This window comes from Bactrocera oleae, chromosome 2 (assembly GCF_042242935.1).
Source record: "Bactrocera oleae isolate idBacOlea1 chromosome 2, idBacOlea1, whole genome shotgun sequence".
NCBI lineage: Eukaryota > Metazoa > Arthropoda > Insecta > Diptera > Tephritidae > Bactrocera > Bactrocera oleae.
The window spans coordinates 44870668-44889451 of record NC_091536.1 but is presented as its reverse complement, the minus strand read 5'-3'; the positions used below and the strand labels follow the sequence as shown (position 1 = coordinate 44889451).

The following is an 18784-nucleotide window of genomic DNA, read 5'->3' as shown; positions in this document are numbered from 1 at the left end:
CCGACCCACGCGTGCCACATCACGTGGCACAATTGCCCATATTCAATTATATGCCACAAACATATACTAAATCTAATCTTTTCATACAGATTAATATGGACGTGGAAATGCCGACAAATCCAATGCGAACCATTCCATCGGCTATCAACGTGCCGCGCACTGGGCCGATTCCAACGCCTCGAGCCACCGCTGCAACAACTGTCACAGCTGTCGCGCGGAACACAGCACAACCACCGCCAGCGTCGCCATTGGTGCAACCGGAGCCGCACCGCACCCGATGTCCGCTGTGTCGCCGCTCACACCGGCTACAGCACTGTAGCATCTTCAAATCCATGCAACCCAGTCAACGTCAGCGGGTAGCCCAGGCACATGGACACTGCCTCAATTGCCTGAGTCTCACCCATACGACGCAAGAGTGTGACTCGGAGTGTTCATGTCAATTGTGCGGAAGGCTACACCATACGTTCCTTCACCGCACCTCCAGGCGCGACGTTCGGCGACCACCCGCACCACGCAGTCGCGGCGCTGTCAGGCGACCGCTGCCCAGCCACCCGATACAACATCACACCCAGCTGCCGCTCCACAGTATCGTCCAAGGAATGTAAGGAACGAAACACCTGCACGGCACCGACGACCCAGACCATCATCCCGCCGCCCCACTGGCCTCAGCAGTGTTGTAGCAACGTTGCAACAACTGCAGAATTTGCTAGGCTAAATATTTGCCTAGGTGGGCCGGGATGGTTAAATGAGCAATTCACATCCACATCACCACACCTACATCCCACACACACACTCCACACCAACCCTATCATCACGATCACACCACACATGAAGACACACTACACACCACACCGAAGGAGGTAAAAAGGGGACGACGAGCGACCACCAACCTCTTTTGCGCACCGTCATCAGGAAAATCGCTATCTCCGCTACCAACCGTCAAGACTGTCTAATATTAAAATCGTTGTGTTAATTTTTATAAAAAAAGTTATACGCTATATTTGAATTTAGGTGTTAAGCCAATAAAAAGGTTGTGAACAATATCATTTAACAAAAAAATAAAAAAAATAAAAATAAAATCTTTTGAATTTAAACCTTAAACAAAAGGCGTTTTGTGAAGGAAAAAAAAGGGAAGTAATAATGTCCTTGATGAGTGCTAATCTGGTAATAAAGTAAACACAGAGAATTTTAGTTTTATTCACCTAACGGTTGTTTGTAACACATAAAACTAATCGGGATAGATATGGAGTTCTATATAACGGGTGATCTAAGTAAGATACTTTTTCCAATAGTCTCTTTTTTAACATATCACGAGCGAGTCGCGTTAGGCTATCATGTTATTTTTGTTCAGTGTTGTTTGGCATTTTATCGTGGAAAGACTTACATCTGAATAATGTTCACAAATTCTTCAACTTTATTACGAAAATTTACGTTTTGTAAAGAATGTGTTTCGGGAGCTTTGCTCAACTTATGGTCAGCATAATCGGCCTACTGAGCGTAATATTCGCACGCAACACCATCACCCATCTTGAGACCCAGCATTTATTATTGGATAATATTCTACCGAATAGACTACGTCCAGCACGCAGTGAAGAAAATATAGCAGCCGTAGCTGAGAGTGTACACGAAGACCTTGGAGAGTCCAATTCCCACAACAGCCGGTTCTACGTTACCGGAATTGACCCGGATTTTATCCGGCCAAGGGCTGTTATTTGGGCGATCTAACCCTGTTTGGGTCGGTAAGTTCAGCAGGAGGGTTGCTCCGTATCCTCCTGACCCGTACTGGCATCGAGTCCAATCCGGGCTCCGAGGAATTTTTCTGCTGCGTTTGCGCTAGAAGGCTCCATCCAAACTCCACCACGGTTAGGTGTAATACATGCAATGGATGGAGCCATCTTAAGACCTGCTCAGGCCTTAAGATCCATAGGGAGTGGACCACGAGTTACCTGGCCTTATGCTGCCAACGCAATACTGCGACACCTGCCTCAAAAGCTGTGCAACCTGCACTATGTTCGCGCACTGCGCCGCGACTCCAGTCGAGTGGCCAAGATAGGATCCCTAAGGAGCTCACACAGGCGTATGACTCCCAGTCTGACCAACCCCCCGGGCCCAGGCTTACACTGCACCCTTCGACTGACAAGGCCAAACGATGTGTTACCCGACGGCTGCGCAAAATGCCAAAAGACTGTGCACCACTTGCTTTCACCGATAGGGAGGTTCAGAGTGCCATCACAAAGGCCAAATCGTCTAAGTCCATTGACCCTGCCATAATAAGCATGCTGATGCTAAAACATCTAGGCTCAACGGGAGTAAGCTACCTCACCAATGTTCTCAACTTGTCGATGACCACTCTTCAAATACCCGATGTGTGGAAAGTCGGAAGAGTGGTCCCACTACTGAAACCTGGGAAACCCGCCAACAAAGGGGAGTCTTATCGTCCGATAACTCTCTTTTCCCCAGTAGTGAAGACACTTGAGACCTTGCTACTCCCGACATTCACTCACCATCTGAGTCTAGCAGAACATCAGCATGACTTCCGAAAAGTACACAGCACCACCACAGCACTTAGCGTCATAAACGTTCGGATAGCTCATGGCCTAAACCAGAAGCCACCCTGCGAGAGGACGATCCTCGTAGCGTTGGACTTGTCGAAAGCCTTCGACACCTGAGCGGTCGGCATTTATCCATACTGTTTCGAGGTCAAAACTCCAAACTGACAAGAATTAAACAGGGGGTTCCGCAGGGTGGTGTCCTCTCCCCGCTACTGTTTAATTTCTACATCTCGAAACTCCCTCAACCACCAGAGGGAATTTCCGTGACCTCGTACGCTGATGACTGCGCGATATTGACGTCGGGCAATGGAATTGATGGCATGTGCTCGAAAGTAAACGGCTATCTCTCCAGTCTTTCTCGCTCCTTCTCTGCAAGAAGTCTGACACTCTCACCGGTAAATCCACAGCGACCATTCTCTAGATCTATGATCTAGACATCTCAGTCGATGGCACCAAAATTCCGACAGTAAACAACCCTAAAATTTTAGGCGTTACACTAGACAGTCTTTGCTCCTTCACTTCTCACACGACCGCGATAACTGCCAAAGTACAGAGCAGCTACAAAATCCTCAAATCGCTAGCCGGCAGCTCTTGGGAAAAAGACAAAGAAACGTTGCTGGCGACACACAAGGTAATCGGTCGGCCGGTCTAAGCTATGCAGCCCCAATATGGTCGCCTGTATGTAGCGCTACGCAGACGAAGAAGCTACAGACCTGTCAAAACACGGCACTCCGGTAAAAAAATGAGTGTTTCAGTTTAGTGATTTTTATTGTGGTCTTCCCCCTGCTCTGCGCTTACAGGTATATGTCTCATTTCTACCATTTGGGGTATACGTTGTTACAAAATGCGAAAATGGTATCCATCACCAAAGTTCCTTATAATTTATATGCCCTTAGGTCTAGGTAGGTCTAATCTGCTTTGCTCTCTTGCAAACGGAAAAAAACTACCACATCGTTTATTCATATGCGTTTTGGCATATGGTAATGGCTCTAAGTATTCTTTACCTGCTCCCTTCACGAAAGTACTTCATACCAAAGTGCTACAACACAATTCCCACAACAGCCGGTTGTACGTTACCGGAATTGACCCGGGTTTTATCCGGCCAAGCGCTGTTATTTCGGCGATCTAACCCTGTTTGGATCTGTAAGTTCTTCTAACTCATCACTCTATGTTAACAAATCTTCTCCTAAAACAAAAACAGATACATATGTATGTACATACGAGGTGTGTTCAAAGGAAAAGGCGAATTTTGAATTTTTTGGAAAGTACTTAATACCCCTTTGGATATAATCCACTTGTGCCAACGCTTTTTCCAATCGTCGAAGCACTTTTGAAATGCGCTTTTTTGTATGGCCATCAGCACTTTCTTCGATTCTGACTTGATTTCATCAATTGTGGCAAACCCTTTCCTTTCATTGGTTTTTTCAGTTTTGAGAATAGGAAAAAGTCGCAGGGCAGTCACAAATAACCATTGATGTGTGAGCTGGCAATTTAGCAATTTCGGAACTGCCACACGTTTCATGCCCAAAACATTTGAGAAAATTGAATGGCCGATTGATATGCCAACATCCTCTTCAACTTCTCTAATAGTGATTTGACGATTTTCAAGAACAATTTTTTTTTACTGTTTGGATGTTTACTTCGCTCGTTGAAGTGTGTCGCACCTCCAGGATGCTCATCGTCATCAACATCTTCTCGGTCTTCTGTAAAGCGCTTGTACCACTTATAAAAACTTTTTTGAATCAAAGTGGACTCACCGATTGCCGCAGTCATCATTTCAAGTGCCTTGGAGCACTTCATTCCATTTTTATCACAAAATTTAATACAAGTACATATTATTTGATCCATTTCTTTCAAAATTAAAAAATCGAAGAGCACACAAAAACGTGATTAAACTTTTCTCGAAATTGGCTTATAATGCAAACACATGATAAACATATGTGTCCGATTATAACAAAAACAAAATATCGATAATCGAATGTACACAACCCTCAAAAAATTTCGTATATCTTAAAAGCTAATTGATAAAACATCAAATTGGTTTCAATTTTTTTTTGTATAAAATATACATTTGTACGTAAATATATATTTATTTATATAAAACCAAGGAGAAACTTTAGAATACCATCCCACTCTTCAGGGTTAAGAGGGGTATGGTTGGATAGAGGAGATTCTCCAGATCACGAATATATACAATTTCTCGATTTACGGTTAACTTTTCTTTTATATTAGAAAGAAGGAAGTTGGACGCGAAAGGAATAACGACCACCCCGGTTGGATCAGTCAGGGTTATTTTTTTGAAGCGCGGCCGAAGGCCGCCAAAGCAAATAAGAAATCTAAGCAAAAAAAGGTAATAATAATGAGGGTATATCACTCTCTTTAAATTTCATTTTCTATAACAGATTATAACGGATATTAACATATAAGTTAATTTTGTAGAAAGTAATTGGGTATTTTATTTATTTTGATTGCTTTCATTCGTTTGGATATGGCAACACTTATTATCTGTTAATATGGAACCCATTTATTATTGTGCATATAATGAAAATTGTGTAAAAATAAAATACCAATTAAAATCAAATATTGAATTAATTAATACAAAATAAATATGTAGAAACATTGTAGTGAAGTGTTAGTATATAATAAGAGCATAATATAAAAGAAAAGTTAACCATAAATCGAGGAATTGTTTAAGTTGTAATAAGTTTCCGGCGGATATAATTATATATATTCGTGATCTGGAGAATCTCCTCTATCCAACCATACCCCTCTTAACCCTGAAATCGTTTGATGGTATACTAAAGTCGACCCAAAACCAACACAATATATAATATTAGAATTTGTCTTACATGTATGTTTATTTATAAATGTAACTGTTAAAGAAATCTCTCGGAAATGTTTTTGTCTTCAGCATCGCTTGCATTATTAAAACATAGGGAAGGAAAAAAAGTCATGGAGGGTAATGAACTCTATACCTTAATGGTAACCTCTACGGAAAATTAAATGTTCCAAGTGTGCAATAACAGAGGAAAATTATTGTTGATCCAGCTTGATCCCGATATTGTGTGTTTTCATAGAAACAGCAAGGCTATGAGCTCAAATGAGATGTTTTGGTGTAACACGTAAAATTTGGAAGGACCCACTTGTAAAATAATATAGCAGTGGAAAAAATTTAAGAGAGTTGCTATGCACGATTTAAGGAATATAACAAAAATATACTTTTGCTGCTTTCCTTAAAATATAATATATTATCTCAAGAAAGTAACTGTCACAGGAATAAAAGTCAATATGGGAGACAATTTTATCAGCTTTTATTAGCTTCGAAAAAAAAAATTTTTTCTGTATTGCTCTATCCAAGCCCACTTTATACTACCATACTATAAAATGATGTAAGTAATCACGTAGAGTATGACTTATTTATAGGTCATTGACTTACATAACTTCTTTAGTACATTTGGTTTTATATCCGAAATATTTATTAAAATCAACTTAACTAACTCACATTACTATATTCATCATATTAGTGCTGTGGGAAAATGCATACGGATATTAAAAATCTTTACTGTCGAATTAACTAATACTGGTGCTATTAAAAAACATAAAAATATATCGGTATATATTGATACTAAGTGGCAGTAACGCCTGAAAACTTTGTGAAAAATTCATGAAACTTTGTTGGGTGACTGCAAAATGTAAGTAGTTGAGTTAGCTAATATAATCTCACAGAAATGCATAGGTTATATCATTCATGCTGAAACAAAGTGTACAAGTTTTGTACACCTAACAGTCGTTTGTGAAATCTAAAACTAATCGAGACAGTTATAGGGTTATATATTATATATTTTCATGATTTAATTGATTTCAACAAAATTTATACTTGTATGTGCTACTTCTGGGACATCGCTAAGAAATCCTCGACCGATAGCTCCGATTATTTTCCCATACAAAGCCTTGCATACAAGATGTTCTACAGTTTCTTCTTATTCTACCTCTTGATAGCATCTACAATAATCGTTATACTTGTATGGTATCTCCAGTCTGCTGGCATGTCTGCCAATAAAACTATGACTCATTCATGCCACGTTTGTCTGCTTGTTGAACAAGTCAGCAAAAGTTTTCCATAATACTCAGCTATATCTATAACATGTTTACCGATTAAATATCGACCGGTAGCCAGATGCATTCTCCGATCTATCAGATCTGCCAGATCTATCTCCGATGATACCCTAAGATACTTTAGTGATCTCAAAGCCGCTTGGCCATCTGTGTATATTGTAAATATATTTCTTGTTGTAAACACACTCTTTATCAGAACGACAAGGCTTTTTTTAATTGGTTTAATTTACTGTCTGATTTGGCGTTGTTTTAAGGGCCTCACTGATATACATACTTGTATATACTTGTATGCTCTCCATATGTCTTACCACATTTTTCTTTTTCATTATTAAATCCAATAGACCAATATACCGGATGACATAATTGGCCTTACAATTTATGTGTAGAGCCATTAAGTTACGCGAGGCGTTAGTTTTCACCATCCTTTTACATTTTTAAAAGACTGCTGCTGCTTTCTTTACCCTAGCCTCTAAGTTTGTTTTACATGATACCTTCTTGTCTTAAATTAGTTCCAAGTAACGTATTCTTTCCCTTTGATTGCTTGGTACCATTTATTAATGGCGGCGAAAATTTTGAAATTCTTTGTTTCATATTGAAAAATACTGAGATTTCTATTAATCATTCTCACATTTTTAGAATAAATGAGGAAATATTAATTGGTCTAAAATCGTTTGGACTTTCCTCCATAACGGGGGAATACAATTTACCTACAGGTCAGGTCCTGGCGATTTGAAGGGCTTAAAACTGCTTATTGCCCAGCATACATTATTATCTGATACTATATCTATAGATGTGTCCTCAACAGCATAGCTGCCCGGGAAGTGAGGCTTACTCTTCACTGGAAACCGTCCGACTATGATCTGAGTTCTGAAGGTATTCAATGCTATGACCAGACTGTGCTATTATTTTCCTTTGACGAGACGCTTCAAATCTTTTAACTTTTCTTATAATTTTTTATATTACCTAGAAAATTGTAATAACTTCCTTCTCCTCTACTTGGGATTGTTTAGCTACATTAAATTGCTGCTGAAATCTTTCTGAGAATTATTAAGTTCGAGGGACCACCGCGGTGACCTAATTCTTCCCCTATTAAGTGTTATTTAGTTCTTAATTCCAATTCTAATGCTTGTCTGCGAGATTCCGAGGACCGTTTAACGAGGATGTTTAGGTCCTCTTTGGACCTTAGTATGGATTGGGGGAATACGTATATTTAGCTCTTGAATTTGCACTTGCCAGTTTGCACATATACATTCAATGTAGTGGTGATCCAAAAATTAGTGCTCTTCAAGAGTAGAAGAGTTTCCTAGTAAAGAGAAACTCTCCTCTTTTGTTTTTGTCTTTGCTCACCCATAGTGTATAGTGCGCGTCTGAATCGCATCCAAGTATTATCATACTCTTATCATACCTTACTAGCCTGTACCAGCTTTTTTATCAGCTGCGGTGGTATTTGGTCCCCGTCTTGCGGCATTTTACTGGACACCAACCGGTACCTGCTTTCGCCTGTCTCTCCCAGCTTATTGCTGTTGCGTCCTGGTTGCTATAGTTATGTATCATAAAAATGTTAAGGTTTTTTCTAGCCATTATATAATACATAACCTAACCTTACCTTCACAGCGAGTCATTACAATATGTATTTCGGTATACTGAGTACGCAAATCGATTAATTTTTACCTTCGTGAACCCATACCTGATCTCCGCACCACTTATTGCCAGCGGTTGGATAGATTCTTTTGTTACTAACAGCAAGATTTATTTTGGAATGTATTTTTTATCGACCGCTACCAGTCTGGCTCCAAAGTATACTTCCCCAAGTTAGGCTCTAACGACTTTGTAAAGCTGAACCGATTTCTCGTCATCGCAGGCCCTGCGTACGGCTGGCAGCTGTGCAGAACGGTGAAGAGCCCGGATTGCTTAACAGCACTTCCAACGCCATTGTTGCACATTATCAGTGCAGCATATACCCTATTCCATTCGGCTCTGGGAACATTTTGTTCGGAGTCACCCCCCTCTAGGACGCCAATCATAATGCAGTTCCGGGCCACATTAGCAAACGGTTTTACGGGTGTTACACCCATTGTTCCATCACTGAAAAGTGAAAGAATGAAAGGTAATTTATAATTGTGTTATATTCGTTTTCACACCGTAATGTAGAAATGTCAAGAGAATGTTACGAACCGAATTAGATTGAAACGGGTCGAGTAGGTCCTGAGATATGGAATTCCTCTTAAAGGTGAACGGTGCCATGCCCATTTCTCAATTTTGTCACGGGCTCCTATGGATCCCTCCGGTGCCATACATGTGAAATGTAATGCTTCCGATTACGCCGTCCTCCCGATTTGACCAAGGAACACTTGTACAAAGTATTATGACGATATCTCAATTTTTACTCAAGTTACAGTTTACATAGACAGACGGGCGAACGGATAGATAGACACCCGGATTTCAACTCATCTCCTCATCCTGATCATTTACATGTATATAACCGTTAGTTGAACAAAACTATTATACTTTGTAGCAACATGTTGCGAGAGTATAAAAAAATTTTTTTTTTGGAAATTACATTTTTTTGCGTATGCGTATGTTGTTTTTGAATTAAAAAATTCGCAAGCCTGCACAGAGTGTATAAATTTCTGGTAATATAATATTTATTCGTGGTGCCTTAGATAAATCCTAGGACCATGTACCTAATATAGTCATTTCTAACTTTCCAGTTGTCTTTAAACAGTTTATTTTCATTAATATGTTCTTTATTTTATTGATTAATTTTATAAGTTACGTACTTTATAATTTCAATAGAAGATATCGCAATAAAATTAAGCGAAATTAGATTAGTTAGGATTATGCCATTAAAATTAAAGATTAACAACATGATGAATATAGAGACTTGTGTTAATAACATTAATTTTAATATTAGTATAACTAAGTATACTTAAAATATATAATACATATGTATTTTATGACATAAACCAAAGTTTCAGTTAGATACCAAATGTGAATATAATGCATTATTTATTAATTTCGTGGAATAACGAATATTAAAATTATATTATATTAATTAAAAGTTTTGCCAACACCTGAAAATATGCCCCGACTTTAATCCTTGCAAATTGCGAGAGCGTAAAATTTTCGTTTATACTCGAACTTAGACCTTCATAACTTGTTTATAATAGGCATTATCCAAATATTTAATGCCTGCATTTGGCGAGAGTATGGGATGTTCTACTGTACCAGATCTTCTCTGCGGCGGAGATAGTAATTAACTCTAATATTCATAAAAATATTTGAATATCGAAAATGAATAGAAATATCTTTATTTAACATTTGATCCATAATAATAAGCATACATTATTTAATATTCTCTATGTACAATATTATCTATCTTCTAAAAACTAGTGTAAATAATCAATCAATAGTGTCAATAATTATTCTCACCAATTAAATTATTAAAAACTAATTTACACAAGTGTTCAACTATTTTTAAAAATTCAAGCAATATAAAAAGTAATGAAATTGTTTATTATTGGAACAGAGTTTTTAAACTCTTACATACATTAATTATAGTATAGTATTACAACTTTTCGCCGCTCATATTCAGAATATTATAGTAGTTGTGATCAGGAAAACGTTCCAGTTCAATATAATCCATCTCAGTATGTAGTAGTTTATCTAGCATTTGAACCAATTCCACAAAAGTAGGGCGCTCATTGGGATCGCCTGACCAGCAGTAATACATTATGTTATATAGTTCACGTCGGCAATGTTCAGGTTTTTCAAGACGGTATCCATCGCGTACCTAAAAACACAGAAGTTAACTATATCTTATTACCATTATATGAAGGAAAGTGTGGGTATCATTTCCTGTTCAGATTTGAACAAATGTTAAATATTCAGGAAACGTTTTTTAAACATTTACATACAATAATACAATTTCTACACTTTACCATAATATTTGTAACAACTACTCTCACCTCTCAGAACATAAAACTGTTAGAAGTTCTCTAACATTTGAAGAAAAAGTAAAATATATCATCTCATGACTTCTGTATTAAATTTTCTTTCTTGTTGATGATGGACAGAACAAATTTATTTTTTACCATTTTATAAATCAATAATGTGTAAATCAGTTCATACATAGACTTTCAGTAAAAAATATTTTTTCAGATTATACCGGAATATATGAATATAGGAATAGCAAGACTTGACGGTTAATAAGAAGGCAGAAACATCTCATTCAAACATTTATTTATCGATCTAACTAATAAAATGACGGTTCTACTTATATCAGCAGACTATCTTGATTAAGTTTTTGAACATGCAATATAAAATCCTTCAATCCTCAAGTTTTCGGAACTTGGAAGTGAGCTTTTCGAGCTTTGGTGACAACCGAATGCGTCGATAAAGTCTGGTAATCCAATTTGTTGGCTAATTCTGCTTCTAGGGACAATGTAGCTTGTCCTGAAATCTTGCCCTGTGATGAGCGTTATCGATGAAAAATTTTGATCCTTGCTAAGGCACTAAACTAACTTTCGCCACTTGAAATAGAAACGGGACTTTGGGAAAACTCTTCCCAATTTCCGAGCATTGATGGCATTCAATAAGTTGTATGGAGTAATTTACATCGTAAACGTTTTTTGCAAATTTTTTTTTGTAACTGAGTTGAGTTCATATACCATGCCAATGAAATTTTCATTCAATTCTTCATCTAGGTCGTTTTTGTGTTTTGTTTTTTTTTTTTGCTCATGGTAAAATCGTCCCGACACGCTCTAATTTCTCTGCAAAAATTTTGCATTCATTATAAATTGCTTCCCACTGGTCGAAAGAAGAAATTACAAATCCACAAAAAGTCTTTCTATATTCCTAACTTTAGCGTCGATCTCTTGAAGAACCAAGTTTTTTTTATTGATTGACTGAAATATTTATGGAGGCCATCAAAACGCACTCAAATATGCCCATATACAATATTTCAAAATTCCATCAACGTCCGGACGATATTCTGCTGTAACTTTTTCTTATGCTTTTATCAACCCGGAAAAGCTTTTCGCAAATGGCTTGACGGCATCGATTCTGGCAGACCACCTCATATTAGAAAGACAATGGAGTGAATTGGGTATTTTGGATTTTAGAATTTCGTAACGTTGTGAAAATATTGAAACATTTTTAAACGACACCAAAAAAAAGTATTGTTCGTGGACAGCATTCAGCCGAGTCGACTCCAGCCAAACTCGGCGTGTGGGCACAATAGGGCGAAAGACGCACAATTACAGCAATTATCGTAGCAATGTCTACGGCAATCTTCCAAAGTCTTGCAAATAAAAGTGGAAATACCTTTTTTTATGAAAACTACTGGCCCCTTCGAAAACCTAGGCCCGGTGGGAATCACCCCAGTTCAAAAATATATGCTCACGTAATATCATTTATTTACTTCACATATTGAACAATATACAAAAATGGTAAAGTATCAACCGGGATAACGAACATGGTGACAATGGGTAATTTGGATTAGTGGACTTTATTATAGTATTGATTGGAATACCCGACTCTAATTAATTTTAGAAGCAATATTTGCAAACACTGCAAATTGACAAACAAAACTATAGCTTTGCATCTTACCTGTTAGTATCTACTAGCTATCAGGAAGAAGAAGATTGTAAGTTACTCTCACAAAGAGCGAAAACTAAAGAAAGGGAAAACTAGTAAAAACTAACAAGAAAATATTAAAATGTTGTTTTTCACAATTACTTTTTAATAACACTTAATCAATAAATTTTTTATTTTCATAATTCAAAACAATGAAAATTAACAAAATCAATACAAATGCGTAAAATATTGCATGTGCTTTAACAGCTGTTTCTTCATATTGCAGTAGCTATTTTCTGCTAGTAGAAATTTTACTAGCAGCTCTCTCAGCTTTTTACGATCTCTACTTGTGTTCTCTTCTGCTAGTTTCTAGTTTTTTGGGTTAAGAAACGCTTTTCCAGCAGAAACTTTGCTACTAATAGCTATCAGATAAGGAATAAACTCTGTTTTCAAAAATTCCAGCATATCGAGCATATGCTTCCTTAACTATATTAAAGTTTGTAACCTTCAAAAGCTAATGTCAAAACACCGAGTACGAGGTGGGTTCACAAGCAAAGGTGAATTTTAAATTTTTTTGTACTTATTTATTCATCAGTATACATTTTGTCCACTTCAAAGTAATCCCCCTCGGACATAATACACTTGTGCCAACGCTTTTTCCAATCCTCGAAGCACTTCTGAAATGCGCTTTTTTGTATGGCCATCAGCTCTTTCTTCGATCCTGACTTGATTTCATCAATTGCAAAACGCTATCCTTTCGGTGGTTTCTTCAGTTTTGGGACTAGGGAAAAGTAGAAGGGAGCCAAATCTTTGTTTGAGCTGGTGCGTTATCGTGATGCAGAATCCCCGATTTGTTTCTCCACAATTGCGATCGTTTGAGCCGTATTGCTGCACGCAAACATTGCTTGTATTCTTTGTTGTATTCTTTATTAACTGAACAACCTTTTGGCAGGAACTCTTGATACACCACACTATTGTAATTAAAGAAAACAGTGAGTAAGACTTTCACATTTGATCGAACTTGGTGTGCATTTTTCGGTCTTGGCTCATCTAGCAGCTTCCATTGGGATGATTGGGCCTTGAGGATGCTTATTGTCATAGACATCTTCTCGGCCTTCTGTAAAGCGCTTGTACCACTTATCAACACTTTTTTGAGACAAAGTGGACTCACCGAATGTCACAGTCATCATTTCAAGTGCCTTAGTGCACCTTATTCTATTTTAACGCAAAACTTAATACATATTCAAGATTCCAAAATCGAAGAGCACATATAAACGTGACTAACCTTTTCTGTTGTCAAAAACAAACTATTAATCGAAATTTGCTCTTAATGCAAGCACATGATAAACATATGTGTCCGATTATGACATAAACCAAATATACAATACATACAATGTACACATAAAATTAACCTTTTCCTTTGGACACACTTTGTATATCATACATTTTTCTATATTGAAAACATTATATCAAATAATAATTTTGTAAAGAGCGATTTCTGCTATCGCTTTTGTAATTGGAGTACTATACCTTACGCATGACACCTGCCGCAGAAATGCCAGGATATGGTGTTGACCCCAATGTCACTATTTCCCACATCAAAATTCCAAAGCTCCATATATCAGATTTCACGGAAAAAATGTTGTCATAAAGGGATTCCATGGCCATCCATCTGTGAAATAATTTTGGTAACGGTTTAATACGAATTTGGTACGCCTTTGCGCCATTTATGTAAAATATTTGTTTATTCCCATATCGATTAGACCAGAGTAGATAATTTTTGGAAGCAAAAAGATAAAAATAACAAAAATGAAAAGAGATTACATTACTCTGGTAAACTTTCTCAGAAAATGAAAACAAAGTATTGAAACATGCTTTTTATTACAGCTGCTAGTACGAAATAACAGGTCAATGAAATAAACAAAGCAACAGTCTTTTATGCATTTTCTGCGACAATGTAGCATATGGTATAAGTATTTTTGTACATATAGTATAAGTATTTTTTATCCCATCAGGAAGAAGGAATTTGAATGAACATAAGGCCTACTGACGTTGTAAAACCAATGATATGTTGAAGTGAAAATTTTCGATTGCCATTTAAATTTTTTTAAATACCTAGTCAAAATAAGGACAAGAAAAAAATATAAAAAAATATAAAAAAAAATAAATAAATTGAATTTGAGAGATAGGAAGGTAAGTCTATACCAAATTTAGTTAAAGGAAGCATTCTTTGTACAAGGTAATATTGGTTATTTGAATTTCTCACTTAGATTTTTGGGTTATGTGAAAAATGTGTAAATACAAAAATTGTAGATCAATCATTTCATCACCGACAACTTTGTCATTTAACTATTTGTTATAGGTCTTGTAGTTTTGCCGAAAATTGAGATAAATCGTTTTTAACTCTTAAAAATTCAACCACGTTCCTCCCTCTCCTCTTCCTGAACTCAGATCGCTCATAAATTATTTTTCATTTCTGTTATTTCAGCTTGCTTTTCCAATGGGTTTCAACCTGTTATGAATTTGTATTTCACATTTACCATTTTCAAAGGCTTCTGCGCTGGCCTATATTCCTATATAGAATTAATGATTATGAATTCAACATTCATTATTCGACTAAATCTTGAATGGATTACCAATCATTATTGCTATCATATTAGTTAATATACCATACTTAGATCATAACTCACTTGTTTTATTAATAATCGTCGAAATTTAAAATTACTCATCTACAGAAACAAAAATTTCAACAGCTAAGATTCAAAATTACTTAATAATAAATTGTTACGATTTTATTTATTAAGAGAAAGCAATAATTATTGTTACGATTTTATTTATTAAGAGAAAGCAATAGTCGTTTTAATTTTAAAAAGTGAGTCAGATAAATCAAATGTGCAGGAATCAGAACTAAATTTTAGTTCAAAATTTTAAGGGTTCCATACCACAGAGTATAAGTCTAACCCAAGTCGTAACAAGGGTTTTAGTAATATACTGATCTCTAAATTCTTTAAACCAGGGTTTAACAAAACTTAGAACACTCTTTGCTTTCAAAACGATGGTATCAATAATGAAGACTAAAATTAAGCTTCCGTATTAACTTCCAAATCAACAAAGTTAAAAACTTTTTTATTACATAGGGAGAGCGGTGCACAGGTCTTCGGGAAAAGCAGATCGCCTTGCATTTCCTTGTTTGCAACAGACACCTTTCATCAGTAGACCTCGGAATTTGCATTTTTTTCACATGAGACTCAAATTTTGTATTTAGACGTTAATTATTAAATATATCACATATAACAGATTTTAACGCATATCGAAAATATGCAAAATGTACCCAAAAAATATGGAAGAAATATGCAAGTTTCATCGAAAAATTAAATTCTTCTTGTTAACTATATAAAAGAATGTTTTTCTTGCATTAATGACAATCATTATTAATTTAACATAAAAAAAACCAAAAAAATTACACCAAGTTCTTTCAGAAAGAGCTAATTAATTCAATAAATTTGCCAAACCAATTCAATTCAATAAATATCAGTGGACGAAACAACGCACAAAACTAGGCGATATGTCGCAAATTTAATTGTCAGAACATTGAGCGAGAATTAATCTTCATGCTCTTTTATATTGTCATGTAAACAGTTGGTAGAAGTAAATAATGCAACTGTTTCGCGATTGGTCAACGACTGTGACAAATATTAGGGCCAAACGGGAATGAATCAAAGGTGTTGTTGCTTTTAACGGATGCTGCGGCATATATGATCAAAGCAGGTGGAAATTGAAAAGTTTTATATCCGAATCTCATACACATAAATTGTTTGGCGCACGGTTTAAATTTAATAGCTGAAAAAGTTAGAACATCCTGTCGTTAGCTCGTTCAATAAAAAATACTTTGGTAAAAGCTCCGCTCAGAGTACACCGCTACAACAAAAAAAAACAAATTAAAGAGTTACCCCCAGAACCGATCATAACAAGATGAGGTACCTAGGTTGAAGGCGGCATCATTTTATGCAGATATCTTGGACGGAATAACAGAGGTAAGATATCAAAAAACAATATTTGAAATATATTGTAACAACGTTTTAAAAAAATGGGTCATCGGTCAATTTACTAATTTCAAAAATCATATATTTTAACAAGCGTTTTCTGTCTGTGGTGTAGGATTCACTCACTTTTGGTTCTCCTTGATAAAATGGACATTCGATAATCCATTAATTTTGGACAACAACGATATGCATGTACTTAAGTTTTGTAAATAAAACAAGTAAAAAAGGGCTAAGTTCAGGTGTAACCAAACATTTTATGTTTTTGCAAATAATCAGATAAAAAAGTGGGAGTGGTACTTCCCATATAACACAATTTGTATTCCATCTGATTCTTTCACTTTCCAGTATACAAATCAAGATATCCGGATAAGACTGCACCAATAGTGTCTTTGAGGTGTGCCATCTTATGACTAAATATTGTCCAAATCGGACGACAACTATTCAAGCCCCCAAATACTAGAAATGTGGACCCCAGAGCCTATGGCTGACATTTCACCGAAAATATCGGTCAATGTGTGAAATTAGGAGAGAAATTGGTTTTTGCCTAACGATGCATCTCTGTGCCTAAAATGGATAAAATCGGTCGAAAATTTGCCTTAGCCTCCGAATACCGTATATAGGGATTTTCAAATATGTAGTTGACTTTACTCCCTGTATATTGTTTATGGTTTGGTACGTACCTTAATAAAAGTCAGAGAGCGTCTGTTTCTATTAATAATATATAGTAATGCCAAAAATAGATAAAATCCGGTCAATACTAAACCTATCTCATATATACCTACTACAAGATTTTCAAACTTCCGGATGTATAATACTACATATAATAATTTCCGTTATTCTGACAAACCTTATTATATTAATAGCTTAGCGCTGAACATGAATGGAGTTGGTCTAGACTTTGGTCTTAATTTCATATTCCTAATATCTTCACTTCCGTTGTGATAAGAAGATACCCATTGAAGAAGGCTTACTTTATCGAAAGCTTTGTTAAAGTCAGTGTATATAACATCCGCATGCTAATGTTCCCAAAAACCGAATGGTACACGGTTCACTAATTCAAGCTAATTTGTTAGAGTAGATTACCTTTACGAAATCCATGCTGAAAACAAGAAACTGATGAAACAGTCGAAAAAGTTATTTGTGTGAATGAAAAAATTTGACACGTTAAGTTTTCTTGTGACATCAAAACATATATTTTTATAAAAAGTACAAACTCCAGCTAAATATAAAGAAATTGTAGCTTGATATAAAAGAAATATTTATGATTTCCCTGAATATTTGGTACCTAGAAGGACATTTTTAAGTCTCTAACAATAATTCCTGCGTTGCATTTGCCTTGATAGCGCTTCATTAAAGAAATGTCCTGTTGGAACCTCTCGCCCTGTTTGTCTCTCACAGCACCCAAATTTTCCAGAAAAAATCCAAATTAGAGTGCAGCATATATATTTTTAAGAACATATTACACCCCAAAACTTTATATGATATTATAAGTCCATTTATTAAGTCTTTGAAGTCTTCCGATTTCTGGTTTCCTAGAAAATGTTGAACAACGTTCACACTACATTGCCAGCGAGTTTATCCTGATCATTCAGTTTCTCTTCAAAGCTGTTATTCTTTATCTGTTACAGTATTTGTGGACCCACAAATATTCCTTTATTAATTTTATCCCTCCCGGAGTTTGGGCATTTCTCTTTCAATATGTAAGTCCAGTGCCATCTCTAGGTATAGCTTTGACAAAATTTTGTATCACGCCGAGCTTATGCAAGTAAAGAATATCATCAGGGCCCCTTAAAGGATCATTTTTAACACTTGTGACTTGCTTGAGTCAAACAAAAATAATAAACACTTCCATGATCCTTTGGCTCGTCATTGGTATAGCAAATGACACGTTTTTGTTTAGCCCAAAGTATTATCAGTCTCACACGTTACAGGATTTATTTTGATTTCTCATAGGAAATCTAAAATATTTTAAATAGTTAATATTCAATTAATGACGTGAAATTATGACCAGAAGATTTAAAAGTTAGTTCTCCACCAAAATAACAAAACAATGTTTACCATGTAACAAACGTAAATATAAGTAGGTAGGTTGAAAAGCGATTTCTCAAGTTGGTACATCTGTCGTGAGAACACATGCAAAGTTACTAGTCATTCTGCCAATTAATTCTTTGTTTACAAGCCATTTGAAGTTGACGTGTCAGAGTATTTTTTTAATTTGGAAGGCTTAAAACCAAGGAAATTTATGAACAATTGTTAGAAGTGTTAGAATATCTCACCTTCAAAACGCATCGTTGAAGTTTAGGCTGGTGAATTTAAACGTGGTTGTACTGGGCTTGAAGACGATCCACGCAACCACACCAGAAATTATTGAGCAAGTTCATAATATTGTTAGAGAAGATACAAGTTTGACTAAGGGTGAAATTGCTAATGACATAGGCATCTCAGATGAACGAGTACTTTATAGTTTGGAGTATCACATATGAAAAAGCTGTTTGG

At 36.1% G+C, this 18784-nt stretch overlaps 2 protein-coding genes and 2 long non-coding RNA genes across 12 annotated transcripts in view; 2 read left to right on the top strand and 2 right to left on the bottom strand.

Moving 5' to 3' along the window:
- Positions 1 to 8900, bottom strand: part of LOC118683637 (uncharacterized) — a 66714-nt gene extending 57814 nt beyond the window's left edge. The window contains exons 1-2 of the long non-coding RNA XR_011398019.1: positions 8844 to 8900; positions 8074 to 8753 (exon numbers count right to left, since the gene is read on the bottom strand). This is a non-coding gene — a long non-coding RNA (uncharacterized lncRNA). The remainder of the gene's footprint in view (positions 1 to 8073; positions 8754 to 8843) is intronic.
- LOC118681060 (uncharacterized) overlaps positions 1 to 18784 on the top strand; it is a 449031-nt gene that overhangs the window by 360227 nt on the left and 70020 nt on the right. The gene's annotated exons all lie outside the window — the stretch shown is intronic.
- LOC118683636 (uncharacterized) lies at positions 3293 to 5851 on the top strand. The gene is made up of 2 exons (XR_004979473.2): positions 3293 to 4625; positions 5435 to 5851. It is a non-coding gene; the product is annotated as an uncharacterized lncRNA (long non-coding RNA).
- Positions 9955 to 18784, bottom strand: part of Cad96Ca (tyrosine kinase receptor Cad96Ca) — a 157662-nt gene continuing 148832 nt past the window's right edge. For 6 of the 8 annotated variants that reach the window (XM_070113077.1, XM_070113076.1, XM_070113078.1 and 3 more), the window contains 2 exons: positions 13776 to 13917; positions 9955 to 10461 (listed from right to left, as the gene is read on the bottom strand). In XM_070113077.1, coding sequence (XP_069969178.1) covers positions 10237 to 10461; positions 13776 to 13917 — 367 coding nt within the window. In that variant the 3' untranslated portion in view covers positions 9955 to 10236. Of the gene's footprint in view, positions 10462 to 13775; positions 13962 to 18784 lie in introns of all 8 variants that reach the window. The other 2 variants (XR_011398017.1, XM_070113081.1) reach the window with 2 other exon arrangements.